At 38.7% G+C, this 22680-nt stretch overlaps 1 protein-coding gene and 1 pseudogene across 5 annotated transcripts in view; one reads left to right on the plus strand and one right to left on the minus strand.

Moving 5' to 3' along the window:
• Positions 1–4424: 4424 nt before the first annotated feature.
• Positions 4425–22680, minus strand: part of PRCP (prolylcarboxypeptidase) — an 80501-nt gene continuing 62245 nt past the window's right edge. For all 5 annotated transcript variants that reach the window (XM_055283097.2, XM_055283095.2, XM_055283096.2 and 2 more), the window contains 3 exons: positions 19292–19456; positions 18414–18601; positions 4425–5179 (listed from right to left, as the gene is read on the minus strand). In XM_055283097.2, coding sequence (XP_055139072.1) covers positions 4963–5179; positions 18414–18601; positions 19292–19456 — 570 coding nt within the window. In that variant the 3' untranslated portion in view covers positions 4425–4962. The remainder of the gene's footprint in view (positions 5180–18413; positions 18602–19291; positions 19457–22680) is intronic.
• LOC129484100 (eukaryotic translation initiation factor 2 subunit 2-like) lies at positions 15528–17266 on the plus strand (annotated as a pseudogene).

Genomic DNA, 22680 nt, shown 5'->3' on the forward strand with positions numbered 1-22680 from the left:
TACTGGTACCAAAACGGAGATATAGATCAATGGAACAGAACAGAGCCCTCAGAAATAACGCCGCATATCTACAACTATCTGATCTTTGACAAACCTGACAAAAACAAGCAATGGAGAAAGGATTCCCTATTTAATAAATGGTGCTGGGAAAACTGGCTAGCCATATGTAGAAAGCTGAAACTAGATCCCTTCCTTACACCTTATACAAAAATTAATTCGAGATGGATTAAAGACTTACATGTTAGACCTAAAACCATAAAAACCCTAGAAGAAAACCTAGGCAATACCATTCAGGACATAGGCACGGGCAAGGACTTCATGTCTAAAACACCAAAAGCAATGGCAACAAAAGCCAAAATTGACAAATGGGATCTAATTAAACTAAAGAGCTTCTGCACAGCAAAAGAAACTATCTTCGGAGTGAACAGGCAACCTACAGAATGGGAGAAAATTTTTGCAACCTACTTATCAGACGAAGGGCTAATATCCAGAATCTACAATGAACTCAAACAAATTTACAAGAAAAAAACAAACAACTCCATCAAAAAGTGGGCGAAGGACATGAATAGACAATTCTCAAAAGAAGACATTTATGCAGCCAAAAAACACATGAAAACGTGCTCATCATCACCGACCATCAGAGAAATGCAAATCAAAACCACAATGAGATACCATCTCACACCAGTTAGAATGGCTATCATTAAAAAGTCAGGAAACAACAGGTGCTGGAGAGGATGTGGAGAAATAGGAACACTTTTACACTGTTGGTGGGACTGTAAACTAGTTCAACCATTGTGGAAGTCAGTGTGGTGATTCCTCAGGGATCTAGAACTAGAAATACCATTTGACCCAGCCACCCCATTACTGGGTATATACCCAAAGGACTATAAATCATGCTGCTATAAAGAGACATGCACACGTATGTTTACTGTGGCACTATTCACAATAGCAAAGACTTGGAACCAACCCAAATGTCCAACAACAATAGACTGGATTAAGAAAATGTGGCACATATACACCATGGAATACTATGCAGCCATAAAAAATGATGAGTTCATGTCCTTTGTAGGGACGTGGATGAAACTGGAAATGATCATTCTCAGTAAACTATCACAAGGACAAAAAACCAAACACCGCATGTTCCCACTCACAGGTGGGAATTGAACAATGAGAACACATGGACACAGGAAGGGGAACATCACACTCCGGGGACTGTTTTGGGGTGGGGGGAGGGGGGAGGGATAGCATTAGGAGATATACCTAATGCTAAATGACGAGTTAATGGGTGCAGCACACCATCATGGCACATGGATACATATGTAACAAACCTGCACATTGTGCACATGTACCCTAAAACTTAAACTACAATAATAATAAATAAAAAAATTGAAAAAGTTGGCCAGGCATGGTGGCTCACGCCTGTAATCCCAACACTTTGGGAGGCTGAGGTGGGAGGATCACGAGGTCAGGAAATCGAGATCATCCTTGCTAACACGGTGCAGTGAAACCCCGTCTCTACTAAAAAAAAAAAAAAAAAAAAAAAATTAGCCGGGTGTGGTGGTGGGCGCCTGTAGTCCCAGCTACTCCGGGAGCTGAGGCAGGAGAATGGTGTGAACCCGGGAGGCGGAGCTTGCAGTGAGCCAAGATCGCACCACTGCACTCCAGCCTGGGCGACAGAGTGAGACTCCGTCTCCAAAAAAAAAAAGTTGTATTCTCAATCACCATTTCGGAGAGTCACTTACTATTTACAGATAAACAAAGCAACTATTTAACTTCATTTGCCCCATTATTTTCCACAATTGCCCAACTATAGATATAAGTCTTTCTACTACACAAGTTATTGGCATTTTGTTGGATACCTGTGCTCCAAGAAACACTGTGATAGATGTCATGTGATTGAGTTGCCTGAACTGCTTCCCCAGTCCTAAGAAGTACACCTTTGTAACCATGTTTTCATGGCCCTGTTCTTCCCTAACCACCTGAGAGTTGTGCATTTATGAGGTATTGCTCCCTCAGAGGGTCGAGGACACCATTCTAAGAAGTCATTATGGGCCTTGTGCGAGTAGAGAAAAGTAAGTTGGTCTGTAAAGGGAGAATAAAGCAGTCATGGGAAGAGATGCATTAGGCAGGGCTCCCACACTCAAATGAGTCAGGCAGGATGACAGAAGTAAGATGAACTGAATTCAAATTCCGGATTCTTTCAACTGGGGGCTCTCAAAGCGTGATGCTCCAGCATCACCTGGAAACTTGTTAGAAATACAGCTTCCCAAGATCCACCCCAAGACATGTTAGAAACTCTGGGATGGGGCTCAGCAATCAGCATTTTTACAAGCCCTTTTGGGTAATTCCGATGCACGCTTTAGACTGCCTACCGAACTGTAGACATCTGACGAACAAATCCAAACCACAGTCTGACAATGGGTCACCTCTGCTGAAAGTGAAACAGAACACAGCAGTACTGATTTTTAACGACTTTCCAGACCCTAGTTCTAGTTCCCCATGATTCCTGGTAACCCAGGTCCTGGAGCTGATCTTGCAGTTTCAAAAAATTTCTTTTCCTTAAGCTGGTTTTGTGGGATTTTGTTGCTTGAATTCAAACAAAAATAAAACTGTAGCAGTAAAATGAAGCAAACAAAATCTGCCAAAAAGGAGCCCCAGTTCTGCCCCAGTTTTGCCAAAAAGGAGCTGTGAGGCCTTAGATAAGTTCCTTCTCTCTAGGCTACAATTCTGTCCCTTACAAAATGATGCAGTTGAACTGGATATCTCAGGGGCCTTCACCCTCTACTATGCTGGCTTAGACACTGGCTCCTCTGGATAACCTCTTGGCGCTACAGATTCCTTATGAAGGTTCTCCTAAGTTTCTTTAGTTCTACCCATTGACTCCAGGCAGTTACAGTAACAAAAACGGAAAATAAAAAGCACCCAATTCTTTCTAAGCTCTTGGGAGCTGAAAAAAATAAAAATAGAAAGCACTCAAGTCTCCATGTCTCTCTTTCCCTGTTGGTAAAAAGTGCAGTTTTATTAGAGGGATGCTTTAAATAATAAGGCTTATCTGACACTCCAATTCCTTTTCATGTTAAAATTAAACTTTAGCATATTATAATTATACTCACTTCAATTAAGGCTGCTACCTATATCCCTAAAATGCGTACAGTAATAGCATACAATTATGCTTGCCAAAAAATTCTATTTTTTTCAGTTTGTTTCTTCAGAATAATGTAACTCATAAAATAATCAATATCAAATAAAATGGCAAAGTATTTTAAAGATTCTACACAAGGGAAAAACCCTAAAATCGTAAAATAAATTGTAAGAATATCCTCTATTAAGCCCATAAACCCTGCATTATATAATTTCTTAGTTGACAAAGAATAAAAACTAGTATTGTTTGGCCCTTAAATTCCCACTCAAATAGATTGTTCTCTGATGCTGAAACAAAAATAGTAACCAAATGCTTTGATAGACAACTCATTACAATGAGAACTGAAGGCTCCCAAAATAAGACAAAGATTTTCCTGCATCTCCCAGATGCCAGGGAAAGTAAAGGAAATATTTCAGCTTTCCATCCCAAGAATGAACTCTATATCTGCACTTAAAAAAAATAAGTGCCTTAAAAATGATCAAGCTCAAGGTACAGTTTTTTAAAAGCAGAAAATGTTCCCAAGGCAGGGTGAAGAAAAAAAAATTATTGAGAGAAAATGAAAAGAAACAAGGAGGAAGAAATCTTTCAACAGAGTAGAAACTGTTAGTCTCTCTCTCTCTGTCTCTCTGTGTCCCTGAAAGGTTTTGATCCAACCCTATTTGTTATCCTAGCAAAGCTCTTCTGAAGAAAGGTCTCAGTGTAAGAACTGCTTGAAAGAAGCCAACCCCTTGGAAATAGGAATGGCTTGGCCATTTATTAATGTCAAATATGCTGCCTGCATGAATTAGTCAGCTTGTCTTTTGGAAGTCATACAGAAAAGTTCTTGTGCACCTGCCTGTTAGTGTCTAACACTTCTAGTTTTAATGACAGCAGTAACAACTATCAGAAAATAAAATTTTAAAAATTTAAAAGCTGAATATTACTATATTCTACTTTTGGAATAGCTGATTCATCAATTTTTAAAGGCTTCTTACTGAAATATAATTAGTGACTACGGCATAAAGCTTGCTCAGATTTAAAAAGACAAAACAGAGTCATTTTCCTAAACTGGCAGAATTCAACCAAATTACCACAAAACTGACCTTAGAAACAAAGAGAAATGGAGCAGAAAAAAGCCAGATTTCTTACTGGCAGTACCACAGTGGCCAACATCCCAGAACTAAGAAAAGCTGCCAAGTGGAAGAGAAAAAATTAAAGGACTTTCCAAAAACAGCTACGCCCAGTGCACACAGCATTTCCAACAACTGGAGTCGGAGTGAGCTTCAGAAGCAACACACAGGTATAAGGTCCAGCTGTAGTCTTTATTTATAGCACAATTCAAAGTCATTAAATCCAGTACAAAAGAAATGGCTCTCACTTCCTGGATTGGCACCAGACATCCTACCAGCTGCAATTACATCATTTTTTATCTATCTTCTGCTTTTACTTTGTGTAGGGTAGGAATGGGGACTTACAAATGGGCCAAAGACACTTCAACCTCAAATCCAAAGAGAAATCTCTGCTTGCAGAAATACAAAGAAAGTAACTCTCCCTCTTATGAAAAGCAATCAGGAACTCTGCTCCAGTTACGAGCGCCACTGACGGTGTGGGAGAGCTATCAAGAAGATTCTTCCTAGGCATGGTGTAAAGACAGTAAGAACCCAGGAAATCACATTCATGGGGCAGTTGTTCTTACCGTCATCACCCTCTATTCTATCTCAACCTTGGCCCCATCAAATCTAATGATAAACAAAAGAGGTAATTACATGTGGAAAATCAAAGTGAATGGGAATGTGGTGGTGTGAACATAAAAGAAGAAACTGAAAACAATCAAAAGTTTCTCAGTGCTGCTTTCCCGCTCTGTCATAGAAATCTCTGATCCAATTCTTCATATGTCTAACTTCCAAGGAGCGGGCTAACAGCACAGACGTAGGATCTAAGGCATTCTTGGTGCGGAGATCTAAGTGGTGGGCCCCCTCTGAGATGGTGACTGCAACCAGAGTGTCTGTGATATCCTTAGTTACTCCACCTCCTGACCAGGGGTCTAGTTCACCATTGCTGCAAGTGAAAAAAAGAAGAAAAAACAAAGTTGTTAGTTTTTCATATTGACACTCAGATAAGCTAGAAGAAACCTATTATATGTTTAACACTTAAAATTATAAACTTGTAACCTGGGGGATTTGATCTGAGGATCTAATTTATCATATGAAAAGATGCTTCATACTGGAGTTTTGCAATATTCCTGCAACCAGGTGCAAAAAAAAAAAAAAAAAAAAAAAGAACCAGAGATGATTGAAGGAGGTGTTCCCATAAGTCTGTACTGGGATATGAAATTTAGAAACCTGAATTTCAATCCTGATTTTATTATTCAAAAGTTATATAATGCAAGTTACCTGACTCAGTTTCCTCATCTGTAAAATGGAGATAACAGGCCGGGCGCAGTGGCTCATGCCTGTAATCTTTGCTCTTTGGGAGGCCAAGATGGGGAATCACTTGAGCCCAGGAGTTCAAAACAAGCCTGGGCAACATGGTGAAACCCCGTCTTCTCGAGGGAGGGAAGAAGGGAGAAAGGGAGGAAAGAAGAAAGGGAGGAAAGAAGAAAGGGAGGGAGGGAGGGAGGAAAGGAGGAGGCTGCATTTTTTATCCAATACAGTACAGTACTTTGGGAAACAGGATGGTAGATCTAAAAAAATGTCACCAGGATCTGGAATCCGAAAATTTGGGCATTACACAAAAATCTTCATTTTACATTAGCTTTAAAGTTAAGGAAATGCTACTAGGTTATTAGTCTCAGCTGGTTCACACAACACAATTCAGAATAATGTAAAGAGAATCAGTCACTGAAACAGAGTATCTAGTTTTACTGAGTAAAAAATCAAATACAACCACAGACAGCATCCCTAATAATATTTCTTAACAGTTTTGTTGAGATATAATTCATCTACCACAGAATTTGTCCATTTAAAATACATAATTCAATGGTTTTTAGTATACTCGGAGTTGTGCAACCAGCACCACAATCCATTTTAGAACATTTTCATCACCCCAGATAGAAACCCATACTCATTAGCAGTCACTCCCCATCTTCCTGCCTTGCTCTCAGCCTCAGGAAACCAAGAATCTATTTTCTGAATCTATAGATTTGCCTATTCTGGACATTTCATACAAATGGAATTAAATATAGGCAGCCTTTTGTAACTGGTCTCTTTCACCCGGCATAATGTTTTCAAGTTTCACTCATGTTGTGGCATGAATCAGTACATGTTCCTTTTTATTGCCAAATAATATTTCATTTATGGATACATCATATTTTATTTATTTCTTCATCAATTGATGCACATTTGTATTGTTTCCACTTTTTGGCTAATGAGTATTGCTCCTTTGAACATTCACATACAAGTTTTTGTGTGGATGTATGATTTCACTTCTCTTAGGCATATACTTAGGAATTTCTAGGAAATATGGTAACAACCTATTGATTAGCTACCAAACTACTTTCCAAAGGGACTGCACCATTTTATATTCCCAGTAGCAACATTTGAGGGTTCCACTTTCTCTACATCTTCAACACTTATTATTATCTGTCTATTTTAGACATCCTAGGCTAGTAAGTATTAAATGGTATTTCACTGTGGTTTTAATTTGCATTTCCCAAGAGACTGATGGTATTTAAACATCTTATGTGCTGATTGGCCATTTTTATATCTTCTTTGGGAAAATGCCTAGTCATATCTTTGTTCATTTTTTAACTAAGGTTTTATATCTTTTTATTTTTGAGTGAGAGCTCACACTCTCTTGAGTGTTGCAGAGTAAGAAAAGCATGAGCTTTGGAATCAGACACACTTTGGTTCCAATCTCAGGTCTGTCTGTCGTCTATCTAATCTCATTGAAACAGATTCCTTAGGGAAAAAACTGTCACTGAAATACCTGGATCTAAGTACTCAGCCTATTGCAAGCATTAGATCACTTTCCCCTTGTATGGCACTCTTGGCATATCTTTACCCACATACCACTTGAAATCACTTATAGAACATTTTTATGTGTGTCCTGGTATTTGTTTAATGCAAACTCCGTTTTGCTGGTATTGTTTACAAAGCCTTATCTATTCTAGATACAAGTCCCTTATCAAATATATGACTTGCAAATATTTTCTCCCATTCTGTAGACTATCTTCTAACTTTCTTGATAGTATCATTTGCAGCACAAGTTTTTCATTTTCATGAAGTCGATTTATCTATTTTTTCTCATTGTTTGTGTTTTCGGTATGGTATCCAAGAAACTGGTGTCTAACCCACGTTCATGAAGATTTATTCCTATGTTTTCCTCTATGAGATTTATCATTTTAGCTCTTACATTTAAGCCTTTGATCTATTTTGAGTTGATTTTTTTGTTATAGTATGAAATAGGGAGCCAACCTCATTCTTCTGCATGCGGATCTCCAGTTTTCCCAGCATCATTTGTTGAAAAAACTATTCTTTTCTCAATGAATTGTCTTGCTACTTTTGTTGAAAATCAATGTGCCATACATATAAGGTTTGACTTCTGGACACTCGATTCTCTTCCACTTTTCTATATGTCTATCCTTATGCCAGTATCACACTGTATTGACTGTAGCTTTGTAATAAGTTTGAAATCAGGAAGTGTGAGTTCTTCAAGTTCGTTCTTCCTTTTCAAGATTGTTTTGGCTATTCTGGGTCCCATATATTCCTATATGAATTTCAGGATCAGCTTGCCAATTTCTATTTTTATAAAAAAAAGTCCAGCTGGAAATTTGACAGAGATCACATTGAATCTATGGATCAACTTGAGGAGTATAGTCATCTTAATAGCATTAATTCTTCTAATACATAAACATGAGATGTCTTTCCATTTAAAGGAAGCAATTTTTAATTTCTTTGTTTCCAATGTATATATCTTGCACTTCTTTTGTTAAATTTATTCCAAAGCATTTTATTCTTGATGATATTTAAATCAAATTTTTCCCTAGTATAACATATTATGCATAGATTGCATTTGTGTTTACAAAGCCTTTCACATTTGTTCATTGTAACAACCCTATGAAGTAGGTTTAATTACAATTCTTTTATAAAAGAGAAAAATAATGCCCAAAGAGGTTAAAAGTCTTGCCAAAATCATTTGACTTGGCAAATCGGAGATTCAAACACAGTTCTAAAAACCCTAGTCCAACGCTTGATTTTACACTATGTTGCATTTCAGGGGAACCATGACTGCTGTTGGAAGTCGACAGCTTACACCCTCTTGTGTGCTGCAAAGTAAGTAAAGCATGAGCTTTGGGATCAGACACACTTTGGTTCCAGTCCCAGGTCTGCCTCTCATCTACCTAATCTCATGGAAACAGATTCCTTAGGAAAAAAAACCGTCACTGAAATACCTGGATCTGAGTATTCCACCCATGGCATGTATTAGATCACTTTCCTCTTGGCATATCTATACCCACCACTTGAAATCACTTATAGAACATTTTATGTGTGTCCTGATATTTGTTTAATGCAAACTCCGTTTTGCTGGTATTGTTTACAAAGTCTGAAATAAAAAATCTTCAAGCCCACATTATCAAATACATGAAAATTATTCCCATAATTTGCAAAATCATCAAAAAACTTCTCAGCTATAAGTACAACCTATATACAGATGACTACCAAATAATGTATCTAGCCAGGATTGTTCCCCTAAACTTCAGAACTAAAGTTCAATGGTGTACCTGACATTTTTACATGGAAGTCAAATTAAACACTTGGCAGTTCCTGATGCTCCCCAAATGTCAACCAGCTCCTCCTGCCATCTTCTCCAATCTGTCAATGGGAAGTCTATCGTTTTCATTGTTCAGGCCAAAAAGCTTGATGTCACTCTTTAATCTTTTTGGTTTCACTCTTTAATTTTCTCATTGTTTAACACACAATCTGTCAACAAATCCTGTCATCTATATCTTCAAATATATCCATAATCTGACCATTTTGCATTATCTCCACTGCACAACCCTGATCCAAGTCACCACTACCTCTAGCCTGAGTTACTGCAATAGGCTTTTAACTGATCTTCCCGCCTCTACTCTTGTCTCCCTGCAATTTAATATCAATAGAGCAGGCAACTTCATCCTGTTAAAACCTGAACCAGATAATGTCATTCCTTTTCTCAAAATACTCCAAGTTTTCCCATCTCATTCACAGTAAAAACCTAAGTCCTTACTAGAACCAACAAGTTTCTACATGATTCGGACTCTCTGCTCCCTCCCTGATTTCACCTCCTATTACTCTCTCACTTACTAACTCCACTCCAGCCACACTGACCTTACCCCACGTGAAGAACATGCTGGGGACACTTCTCTTTCAAGGCCTTTGCCTTTGGTTAATCCTGTTACCCCATCAACCTCATGGCTAGCTCCTTTACTTCCTCTATATCATTTTTTAAAAGTCACCCCTTGATGAAGTCTTCCCTGGTCACTCTAATAAAAAATTTCAACTGTTTTCCCTCCCTATGACATTTTATAGTCCCCTTCCTCAGTTCACTTTTTTCTCCTTGTCACTTATATCCTTCTAACATATTTATAAGTTCTATCTTGTTCCATTTCCTATCTCTCAAACTAGAACTCCATGAGAGCAGAGATTTTTGTCCATATTGTTTATTTCTACATCTCCAAGTTCCTAGAAGCAGACCTGGCTTACAAAAGAAGGACCAAAAAATTTACTGAATGAACTTAAAAAGTGTCTAGTTGTCTGTGGCCTCATACTGGATGCCCATCATAGACATCTATAAATACATGCATGCAAGTTCATAAACATGTTGTAAATCACTTTGGTACTTTTTACGTGGGAAAGAAAAGTTGATATAAATGATTAACACAAATATAAAGAGGCTGACCTTCAGCTGTGTGTTAATAGTGGAAAGAACAATGAATTAATTCAGTAGATCTACGTTGTACATTTTTACTAGCTGCATGACTTTGGGTAAGTTACTGACCCCTGTGAACCTCAATTCTCACGTGGATTATAGAAAAAAAATGCTTTTTAAGAAAGATAATACCCTTCTCTCAGAGAACTATTGTGAGGCCCAAGTCAAATAATATATGTGAAAATAAATAAACTATAAATACTACACAAATGTGTGATGTCATTATAGTTATTACCATACTCTATAAGCATAATAAGTATTACCGCCACCAAGAGGTAAATGAATCATGAAAATGTAAATGTACAAATCATATGAGAAAAAAACATTTAGGTACATTAAGTATATGTGTGTTTGTAATACAATCTAAAATGGCCTGTCCTGGCCAGGCACGGTAGCTCACACCTGTAATCCCAGCACTTTGGGAGGCCGAGATGGATGGATCACTTGAGGTAAGGAGTTCAAGACCAGCCTGCCCAATATGGTGAAACCCTGCCTCTACTAAAAATACAACAATTAGCCAGGCGTAGTGGGGCATGCACGTAGTCCCAGCTACTTGGGAGGCTGAGGCAGGAGAATGGCTTGAACCCGGGAGGTAGAGGTTGCAGTGAGCCCAGATCATGCCACTGCAATCCAGCCTGGGTGACAGAGCAAGACTCCATCTCAAAAAAAAAAAAAAAAACTACACCCGAGAAGTGTACTTTTTTCATTTTATTAAAAACAAAAAGGAACACTCATGTAAAATAGAAGCCTTAGTTTTCAACTACCAGGTAAACTTTTTAAGGAATTGGATTCTCTTAAATTAACAAATCGCCTTTATCATTATTCAAAATTGACAAGCCCAACCCAGATAGGAAACTCTCCATTATTTGCAAAACAAAGAAGCTATCCCAACAGCCACATAAGAAGCAAACTGCATTTGATTTAAAAGGTCATCTGAAATAGCCTAGTGGCTTAGCAACAGTGTTTGGAGTTGCTGAGAGACCTAAGATGCACATGGACTTGAATCTCTTGGTCCTAGACATGTGAAAGCTAAACTAGTCATTGGAAAATCTACAAAAAAAAAAAAAAATACTGGCTTTCATGAGAGGATCTAGATGCCTGGGTAAAATTCCCCCAACAGGGAGCTTCATTTAGTCAGTGGCAACAATTAATTTGCCTGAGAAATGATGTTAAACTAACCAGCTCCTCAGGGACTCCCTTTTGGATTTATACTAAAATAACTGAGAATGACTGTTGGTAAAATAATGCCTACAAGTTGGGAAAGAAAATAAATCTCCCCCCAAAAAAAATTGTGGAATAAAAAAAGATTTGCTGTAATGAGACTATTAACAGGTAAACAAATGTTATACTGAGTGCCTATTATTTATCAAGCACTGATTGGGCACAGGACTGCACAGTGAACAAAACAGACAAAATCTCTGTTGCTTACTTCCACAATAATTTGTTCCTTGAAATAACCCTGTTATTTACTCATTATTATTCCTAACTAATATGAATTGGCAATTTGCCCAAGGCCATGCAGCTAATTCAGGGAAGAAGAAAAATGGCATTAAGGTCTACCTGACTTCAAAGCTTTAACTGAAAAATCTCCAATCCAACAATTAAAGATTAAACTTCCCAACCAGAAAAGCAATCACACTTAGATTCGTGTGAGGCAGCTTAAGGAGAGAGGCCTGGAAACAAAGATTAAGATAACTTCCACAGGGCTCCTTGGACACTTTCTTTTTTTTTAATTATACTTTAAGTTCTGAGATACATGTGCAGAATGTGCAAGTTTGTTACATAGGTATACACGTGCCATGGTGGTTTGCTGCACCCATCAACCTGTCATCTACATTAGGTATTTCTCCTAATACTATCTTTCCCCAAACCTCACCTCCCGACAGGCCCCAGTGTGTGGTGTTCCCCTCCCTGAGTCCATGTGTTCTCATTGTTCAACTCACACTTATGAGTGAGAACATGTGGTGTTTGATTTTCTGTTCCTGTGTTAGTTTGCTGAGAATGATGGTTTCCAGCTTCATCCATGGCCATGCAAAGGACATGAACTCATCCTTTTTACGGCTGCATTGTATTCCATGGTGTATATGTGTCACATTTTCTTTATCCAGTCAATCATTGATGGGCATTTGGGTTAGTTCCAAGTCTTTGCTATTGTGAATAGTGCTGCAATAAACATATATGTGCATGTGTCTTTTTAGAATGATTTTTAATCCTTTGAGTATATACCCAGGAATGGGATTGCTGGGTCAAATGGCTCTAGATCCTGGAGGAATTGACACATTGTCTTCCACAATGGTTGAACGAATTTACACTCCCACCAACAGTGTAAAAATGTTCCTATTTCACCACACCCTCTCCAGTATCTGTTGTTTCCTGACTTTTTAATAATCGCCATTCTAACTGGCGTGAAATGGTATCTCATTGTGGTTTTGAGTTGCATTTCTCTAATGATCAGTGATGATGAGCTTTTCTTCATATGTTTGTTGGCCGCATAAATGTCTTCTTTTGAGAAGCGTCTGTTCATATCCTTTGCCCACTTTCTGATGGGGTTATTTGTTTTTTTCTTGTACATTTGTTTAAGTTCCTTGTAGATTCTAGATATTAGCCCTTTGTTAGATGGACAGATTGCAAAAATTTTCTCCTATTCTGTAGGTTGCCTGTTCACTCTGATGATAATTTCTTTTGCTGTACAGAAGTCTTTAGTTTAATTAGATCTCATTTGTCAATTTTGGCTTTTGTTGCCATTGCTTTTGGTGTTTTAGTCATGAAGTCTTTGCCCATGTCTATACTTGGACACCTTCTTACTCAGCAACCAGAAATGTTTTATAGCTAGTGGTCATGAAGTACACAGAACGGACACATCTGTGGCTGTTCCTTTACTTTGGGAGTGCTCTTTCTTCAGAAAAGTAGGAGAATTTTGAATTTTTTAATTACTTAATTTTTGCATTGTATTTCTCATACCTATCAAACTATAGAAAAAGATTTCCTTGTAAAAGTAGACTTGCCACTGCTAAAAGATAAACCAGCATCTTTACACAGTCTTGCCTTTAAACTTTCACATGCTTCTGAAGCCTTCCTGAGCTGTGTATTTCATTCATCATCCTTATCAACAACAGGCACATTTATTGAGCATTCATTATGTGCCAGTCACTGTAGCAGATGCTAAAGATACAGAGATGATTAAGATGAAGTCCCTGACAGTGATAAATTCACAATCTCATGGGGCAGATAGAAACACAAACAGATAACTACCACATGGAGTGATAAGCAGTATTTACAGGTGCCACTAGAAGTAAGGGGGAGGTGGAAACCTATCCTCCCTTATGGAATGTTTCTTGGAGAAGGTATGAATCTTAAGGAAAAAGGAAAAAGAGGATGAGAAAGGACATTCAGGGACCATTTCATGCCAGTTAGAATGGCGATTATTAAAAAGTCAGGAAACAACAGATACTGGAGAGGGTGTGGGGAAACAGGAACATTTTTACACTGTTGGTGGGAGTGTAAATCAGTTCAACCATTGTGGAAGACAGTGTGGCAATTCCTCCAGGATCTAGAACCATTTGACCCAGCAATCCCATTCCTGGGTATATACTCCCTTTATGTTCTGTAGCTAGAACATAAAGGGCAAGGTGAAGAGTGTACTTTCATTTATTCATTCAACAAATATTTTTGAGCATAAATATTTGCCAGATCTGGGCCAAGTACTTTGATGGGCTAACTCTTTTAATGCATCACAACAACTTTATGGGGTGAGTGGTATTATTGTTCTCACTTCACAAAGGATAAAACTGAGAATCAAAAAAGCTTAAGTAATTTTACTCAAGACAGCCCATTCTACCTTTGTATAGCTCTTCTTGAAAGTCCTTTCTTACACTGAGCTAAAAGTTTCTTACATGGAGCTCTAATTCCTACCCACTGACTTTTCTCACAAAATATGCCCCCTTCTCCAATGATGATGATGATGGTGATGATGATGATGATGATCACCTTGACAATCTGAGAAAGATAACATAAAAAAAAGCAAATGGATAACTAACATACTTATAAAAGGGCCGGAGGAAACTAGCTTAGGTCCCTTCTTGCCCTTCCACCTCCGGCCATGTAAGGATGCTGCCTTAAGGTGCCACCTTGAAAGCAGAAACTAGGCCGTCATCAGACACCAAACCTACCAGCATCCTCATCTTGGGCTTCCCAGCCTCCGTAACTGTGAGCAATACATTTGTGCTGTTTATATATTACCCAGTCTCAGGTGTTTTGCTATAGCAGTGCTAGTGGACTAAGACAAACCCAAAGGCTTATATTTAGGTCTTTTACAACCCTCTCAGTTCTTTCAAGTTTTCCTGATTTCAAATACCCTAAATTTGGCACAATTTCCTTAAACATCCTAAGCAGACTTATTTGCCTAACTGTCACTTTATAAGACTGAGCTGAAGAGTATAGTTTTGAAGAATCCTGTTGAGAACAAGGAATACAACATAAGGAAATTAAACAAAAAGCAGTTTTAAGTTTTCCATTAAAGTGTCTTGCCTTTTATTTGGAGACAGGTATCCTGCTGGGTGGAATACTATGCAGCCATAAAAAGGAACATCATGTCCTTTGTAGGGACATGGATGGAGCTGGAAGCCATTATCCTCAGCAAACTAATGCAGGAACAGAAAACCAAACACTGCATGTTCTCATTTATAAGTGGGAGCTGAACAATGAGAACACACGGATACAGGGAGGGGAACGACACACACTGGGGCCTGTCAGTGGGTGGAGTGGGGGGAAAGAGAGCATTAAGAAAAACAACTAAGGCCAGGCGCAGTGGCTCAGGCCTGTAATCCCAGCACTTTGGGAGGCCGAGGCAGGCGGATCACCTGAGGTCAGGAGTTTGAGACCAGCCTCGCCAACATGGTGAAACCCCATCTCTACTAAAAATACAAAAATTAGCCAGGTGAGCTGTAGTCCCAGCTACTTGGGAAGCTGAGGCAAGAGAATGGCTTGAATCCAGGAGGTGGAGGTTGCAGTGAGCCAAGATCGTGCCATTGCACTCCAGCCTGGGTGACAAGAGCAAAACTCTATCTCAAAAGAAAAAGAAAAATAGCTAATGCATGCTGGATTTAACATCTAGGTGATGGGTTAAAAGGTGCAGCAAACCACCATGGCACACGTTTACCTATGTAACAAACCTGCACATCCTACACATGTACCCCAGAATTTAAAAATTAAAATTAAAAATTAAAAAAGAAAATAGAATGAGTCTAATAAGTCAGAGGCCTTTTTTTGCAAAGTGGGCAGTGCCACTAGCCTAAACTCAGAGTCAACTTCCAGGCAAACAGCTCTCCTCATCCCTAAAAGCTTTTGGCTATGTACCAAAGGCCAAATTTGACTCTTATTTAAAAGAATTTGTAGAGCGCAGTGGTTGGAGAGGTACTGGCAGGAGCAGCAATGCTGCCAGGGGCCTGGGGCTGGGCTGTCCGAGTTCCCATGTGCTGAGCCCACTTGAGCCACAGCCATGTCCGGGGATGAGACAGTTTTTGATCCTACTATGAGCAAGAAGAAAAAGAAGAATCCCTTTATGTTAGATGAGGAAGGGGATACACAAACAGAGAAAAAACAGCCCAAGAAGTGGAACCAGAACCAGCTGAGGACAAAGATGTGGAAGCCGATGAAGATGACAGTAGGAAAAAAGACGTTTCTGATGTTCTAGATGACTTGAACTTCTTTGATCAGAAGAAAAAGGAGAAAGAAAGACATTTGATACTGATAAAGCTGAAGAAGTTATAAAGGATCTTAAGATTGAAAGTGATGTTCAAGAACCAGATGAACCAGAGGAGGACCTTGACATTATGCTTGGCAATAAAAAGGAGAATGTCAAGTTCCCAGGTGAGGATGGAATACTAAAGACACAGCTCTAGCCGGGCGTGGTGGCTCATGCCTGTAATCCCAGCATTTTGGGAGGCCAAGTCAGGAGGATCACGGGGTCAGGAGATCGAGACCATCCTGGCTAACATGGTTGAAACCCCATCTCTACTAAAAATACAAAAAATTAGCTGGGCCTGGTGGTGGGAGCCTGTAGTCCCGGCTACTTGGGAGGCTGAGGCAGGAGAATGGTGTGAACCCGGGAGGCGGAGGTTGCAGTGAGCAGAGATTGTGCCACTGCACTCCAGCCTGGGCAACAGAGTGAGACTCCATCTCAAAAAAAAAAAAAAAAAAAAAAGACACAGCTCTAGAAGATGAAGAAGACAGCAAAAAAGACGATGCTGTCTCATTCAGTAATCAGATAGGCCCTGTGAGGTAGGTCAGAAAGAGACTGCACATATGAGGAGCTACTGGATCATGTGTTCAACATTATAAGGGGAAAGAATCCAGATACAGTTGCTTGAAAGAAAAGGAAATTCACCATGAAACCTCCACAGGTCATCCAAGTAGGAACCAAGAAAACTCCTTTCATCAACTTTATGGATATCTGTAAATGATTACATCAACAGCCCAAATGTCTCCCTGCACTTTTTTTCATTTTTTTGTTTTGTTTTGTTTTTATGGTTTTTTGGGGGTTTTTGTTTGCTTGTTTTTTGAGACAAGGTCTGGCTCTATTGCCCAGGCTAGAGTGTAGTGGTGCAATCTCAGCTCACTATAACTTCCACCTCCTGGGCTCAAGCCATCCTGCCACCTCAGCCTCCTGAGTAGCTGAGACTGCAGGCACATGCCACCATGCCAACTAATTTTTGTATATTTTGTAGAGATGGGGTTTCACCATGTTGCCCAGACTGGTCTCGAATTCCTGGGCTCAAGCAAGCCATTTGCCTTGGCCTCCCAAAGTGCTTGGATTACAGGAGTGAGCCACTGCACCCAGCCTCCTTGCATTTTTTTTTGGCTGAATTGGGTACAAGTGGTTCTACAGATGGTAATAACCAACTTGTAATCAAAGGAAGATTCCAATAGAAACAGAAAATGTCTTGAGGAGATATATCAAGGAGTATGTCATTTAAGTTATGGGGCTCCACCCTTATGAACAGAGTAGTGCCTCATAAAAGGGCTGGAGGAAACTAGCCCTTGATACATCAAGGAATTGTCAAGGTGATGTCACACATGCCAATCACCAGACACAATCCTGCAGAAGGGCACCCGACTCTATTTCTTACAGTGTGAAAGTTGTCCTTCTCAATGTTCTGTTGCCAGTATCAACACCAGGCTGTCACGGGCAAATAAGCACAGCTCCATGCCAAAGCTAACCAATTTGCTAATCACTAATTTTGCAAATTGTGTTGTGGAGATTTGGCTGGATAAGTTTGCCATCAGAGTGGATTTACCATTGTATTAAAAACAAGATTAAAAAGCTGCCAAGTTCTTTGTTGAGTAGTTGGTTGGTCTGAAATCCTTGCAAGATGCTGATGCTCAAGCTGGTGATATATCCATTGCCTACTTTAACAACTGTCAGAGAAATGCGACATGGGGTAAGGAGGTGCCTTTTAAAAATCATTCATAGACTTCTGTAAAATGCAAGATAAAGTTTTAACAGATTTTTTTTTCAAAAAATAAAAACTAAAACAAATAAAAGAACTTCTAAAAGAATGACACTTACAATTTTAAAAATAGCTCTGGTTAACAGGTATGTAGTGGTATCTCCTATTTCTATATAAACTTGGGGAAATTCTTGATTAACTCGTTGCTATTTTAATAGTTGACAACCTAATGTTCAACTAAAAACACAGAAATTTTGAAGTCCCAGTCAGATACACATAGAGTCTGCTCAATTAACTCTAATGTAAACCGGTGGCAACTATGTGACTTCTTAAGGAACAGTGTAATGTAGAAAAACAAACATGGGATTTGTAGTCAGGCCATGATAGAAAGCTGGCTTTATCACTTAGTAACTAAAACAAAGCTGGATGAGCTTTGGCAAGTGATTGGACACAGTGACCTTCAGTTTCCTTCACAGTAAAAAAGGGGCTATAAAAACTACTTCACAGGGTTGTTGTGAGGATTTAACCAGGTAATTTATTTAAAGTGCCTCATTTAGTACTTGGAACAGAATGAAGTGGGCACTTCAAAAGTGTTGAATACTGAAAATTTTTTGTTACCATCAACAACAACATAACAATAATAAGACAAATTAAGAACAACAGATGATGCTTTATTATGTGCTGGAGAGTTTTTTTAATATTTAAAAAATTTGGTTGGTGTTGATTTTTAAGACTTTCATAAAGCACATTGGTAATAGAGCAAAAAATCCTATCTCTTCTCAGCATCCTATCTTTCAAGGCATAGGAAAACATGACAGGTACCACTGTTGTATTCTATATTGTTATATTGTCCAGCATTTCCCTGATTCTATTTTTTCAGATATTCTACAAATGTTCCACCAACTGAAGTTTATCTTTGGACAGCAAAAACTCACCTGAAAACAATGTTTGTGTGTGAACTAATGTTTTTGCCTCCATACATAGTAGTGATCCAGGAGGGCCTTGGTCTCACACCCCACAGTTGAAAACAGTCATCAGAAAGTTCCTTTAAGTTCCATGAGTGAGGTTCAAACATGTCATCGACACCATTAGTACAAAAGGGCATGACTACTTCTGTGCAGGCCTAACAAGCAAACCAAGAGAGAATCCAATTAGAAAAACGAGGCAAAAAGAGGTTAAATAAATTACACAAAGTCATAATGCTGGTAAGTAGTGAAGGCAGGGTTTGAACTCAGGCAAGGCAGCTTCAAAGCCCTGTTCTTTACTTCTGCGCCATATAATCTCTCATTATTCTTAAAAAGACTTGGCCAAGAAGTCACGGAAGTCAGGATTATATCCCTTCATAGCAAACTGCTTGATTTCACATTTATTATAATATTTAACCCTCAAAACAACTCTGGAAGGAAAGTTTATTATTATCATTAGTCTCATTGTGCAGATGAAGGACAAATTAGACTCCCTTTCTTTTATGTGTCTATAAAATGCTTCCATTGTAGGACTTATCAAGATCTATTGAAATACTAATTACTTACTTTTTTACTACACTAGATTTGATCATGTACTATTTATCTTTGTATCTTTGAAACCTAGAGGAGTGCCTGACACATGGTTAGAACTCAGTATATATTTGATGATTATTAAATGAACAAATGAATGAGCAAGAAACCTTGTCCATAGTATCACAGCATAAGGTAACAGAGCCCAAAACTGGATCCAGGTTAGGTGCCAAAATCTTGTGTACCCTGATTTTTTTTTACAGCACAACTGTATCAGTGAAAAGTAAGTTCCACTTGGGGAAATTATACATATTTACCTGATAGCTCCAACCCAGTGTTCCCAGACTGCTAGTTGCTGTCTCTGAAATATTCAGGCATTTCACCTGGCCCGAATAATTGTAATATACATTTAGAGCTTGGAAAATATTCTGCAGCAGCAGTGAATCAGATACATTGGGATTTTTCAAATACTGGCACACTACCTGTCATTTTAGAAAGATAAATGGGGAAAGAGTCAGAATATGAATATAAAATGACAGTTTAATAACACAAAGAAGAAATACGATTTTGATCTGATCATAAAATATTCTTAAGCTACTAACTGCATTGTTTAATAATTTCTCTCTTGGGTTTAATTCCCTCCATAAATGAATAAACCTCTTCAATTACTCCCTAGGCTATAGAAATAAACCAAAGTCGTTTGCATAGTATGCAAAGTCCTTCTTAGTTTCCTCTTTGCTGCCTTTGCTCCAGCCTAGGAAAACCATTCCTCACCACACCAGGCTCATTCTTCCCCTTTGCCCTTGCTCACCCTGAAACACTGTTTTCCAACTCCTCTCCCACTCCACTAATGCCTTTGAACACCAACTCATCTTTTACAACACTCAGCTCAATTATCACGTCCTCTTCAAGGCCATCCTTGCCTATGTTTCCAAGTTGGGAAGAACTAAACCTCTACCTTCTTGGTGCCTCCATTATACCCTGTATCTATTTTTATTACAGCCTCTGTAATGCTCTACTTCACTACTTGATTTCAGAATGTCTCCCTCAGTACTTAGCAAGGTATCTGGTAAGTAAATGTTTGCTGAATGAATTACTATACTTTTATAAAAATGCAAAATTTATAAAATCTCATGTGGAAAAACTATACCAAGTTCCAGCATCTGTGATGTGATAAAAAGCATATGCTGCAACTCCCCAGCTCCCAAATATTCCTATCACTATCCTATAAAAAAATGCCTGGAATCCTAGCTATAAAAATCAAACAATATTCAGGGTTAGGAGTAAAGGTGAGGACTGACTAAACAGAGCCAGTGCAAACTTTCCTGGGTACAGAAATATTCTATATCTTAATAGGGTTACATGAAAAATGATATAGTTTGTGTATTTCATGGTATCTAGATTTCACCCCTACACCACCAGAAGAACCATACACAAATATTGAACTCTCATTAATGATAATAAAGCTGAAGTATTTAAGAGGAAGATGTCTGCAATTTACTTTAAAACTCATCTTAAAATAAGATAAATTAAAAGACAGATGAAGTGATGGATAGGTGAATACATATGTGACAAATCAAATATAATAAAATATTATTTACTGAATTTAGATGTTAGGTTCATGAGTGTTCACTCATAACTTTTCCATATGTTTAAAATTTTTCATAATAAAATGTTGGAGAAAAATAACAGGCAATGGAATCATACCTGAATAATACTAACAACAACAGCTAGTAATTATTAAGCCCTGGGTTTCCAACCAATACACCACGTAATCTTCAAAGAACCCTATCAGATAGATGATTGTCCATTATTTTACATGAAAAAAAAAACCTGATTCTTAGGTTAAGTCATCTTCAAGGTCACTCAGTTAGTAAACAATAGGGCCTAGATTTGTTCCCAGCTGTCTCTGGTTATGAAATATACATCTTATCCATTATGACACATAGCTTAGGAAGTGTCCACATGTAAAACTACAAATAGCCCCAGTGGAAAGGAAAACCCGGTAAGCTTGAATCTCTATTGACTCTGACATGAATTCAGTAATCTGGTCCTTTCCCATTTCATATGGAAAAGATTATATATATAATAGACTAGTCCTGACAAAAAAGAGACTAGTCCAGAGAAGAAGCCAGGAAAGGAGCCCAGACACCCCACCTCAGGGAGAGAGATTCTGGGCGGCAGGAATAACAAGGCCTGGGCTGGGGGCATGCTCCCAGTCAGGAAAGGAGGGTATTGAGAAAGGATGCAACCAAACCCAGCCCTTCATCACAGTTCTGCCTGGCACCAGCTGCCAGTGGGAAAAAAAAAAAAAAGGAAAACTGTAAAAGAGAAAATGAATTTTCAGGAAAATTCAGTGCCTCTCCCCAAATATATTCTGCACAACAATATTTCCATGGAATGTTAATTGGTATTGTGGAAAAGTGTTTCCTAGTTAAATAGTTTTGAGAAACTGTATATTAGCAAATGTGAAGTTTTCCTGACTGGTTGTTATTATTAAATAATCTCAGAGGATTTCTTAGAACCTTTAACATGCTCAAATGTAATATGACCTTCCAAAGGAAGATGGAGTGTGCATCATTGCCAAAAGTTTTTAGAACTGCTGAATGTGAGAAAAGTCAGAAATTAAGATGTTCAAATAATTGGATATACCTTTCAAAAGTAACTGTGAGGTCATAAGAATAAGGAATACCAGGTTTAGGATGTACATGAAGAGAGAATTGAGCTAAATTGAGAGCTAATTAAAAGTCAAAACAGTGTTTATTTTGGCAACTCTCGATTTTTCATGGTAAGTCAAAAAAATACCTAACATTTGCATGGCACTTTTCTCAGAAAACATTCCTGCGAAATATGCCAATAAGAAATAACTCAAGACAATATGGAAATCAAGAAAGAATCATAAGATATATTAAACCATCTATTGCCAACAGTTGGTCAGCATTCTTTCCTGAACCTGGACACCAACAGCCGATTCAGCTCTTTCAAAATGCAGCACACAACTACAGAGTAGACACACGGAATGCAGAGAAGTGCCTTATGTTCAAGCACAGCATGGTAGATGGGGAAGGGCGACAATGCAAGCTGGGCAGGGGGAGAGGAGGTAGTGATGTGCAGCAACAAGTGGCCCAAAACTCTGGAAAAGAACAGTAGCAAATGAGTGTGACTCACATGCTGGCATCAGAGCCCCTCTTAGAGCTTAGAACACTGGGCCTCTGTCAGGCAAAGAAAAGGAGTCCCTATGAATAGCCATCTCCACAAATAGCAGTTACTGTCACTTCTTAAAAGACACAAGCATGGCTGGAGACCGGCACTGGCTGACAATACTTGGGTTTCAGCAGCCCCAGTTACACAGAGAGAACATCATGGTCAGAGACTTGGCCTCTGTATGATGGGATTCCAAGTCCAGATTAAGGGCACTCCCCAGGCACTATGCTCTGTGAGGTCTGATCACTCTTGGATTACTGGATCCAGCTTTGTACACAACTTATGAAGGGCACCGACCAACATTAGAAAATCTAGAAGAGAGCAGTCGGGATGGGGAGCTGAAAAACAGCTGAAGCAACCCTAAAATTGGGCCATTCCCCACCTTTCATCATTACAAATAAGGCTATAATAAACACCCTTGGGGCTAAATCTTTCCTATATTCTTAATTGTTTTCTTGAGATAAATTCTTAAATTACTGGCTTAAAAGAGATCAACATGTTT

Source organism: Symphalangus syndactylus, chromosome 6 (assembly GCF_028878055.3).
Source record: "Symphalangus syndactylus isolate Jambi chromosome 6, NHGRI_mSymSyn1-v2.1_pri, whole genome shotgun sequence".
In the NCBI taxonomy this organism is placed as follows: Eukaryota; Metazoa; Chordata; class Mammalia; order Primates; family Hylobatidae; genus Symphalangus; species Symphalangus syndactylus.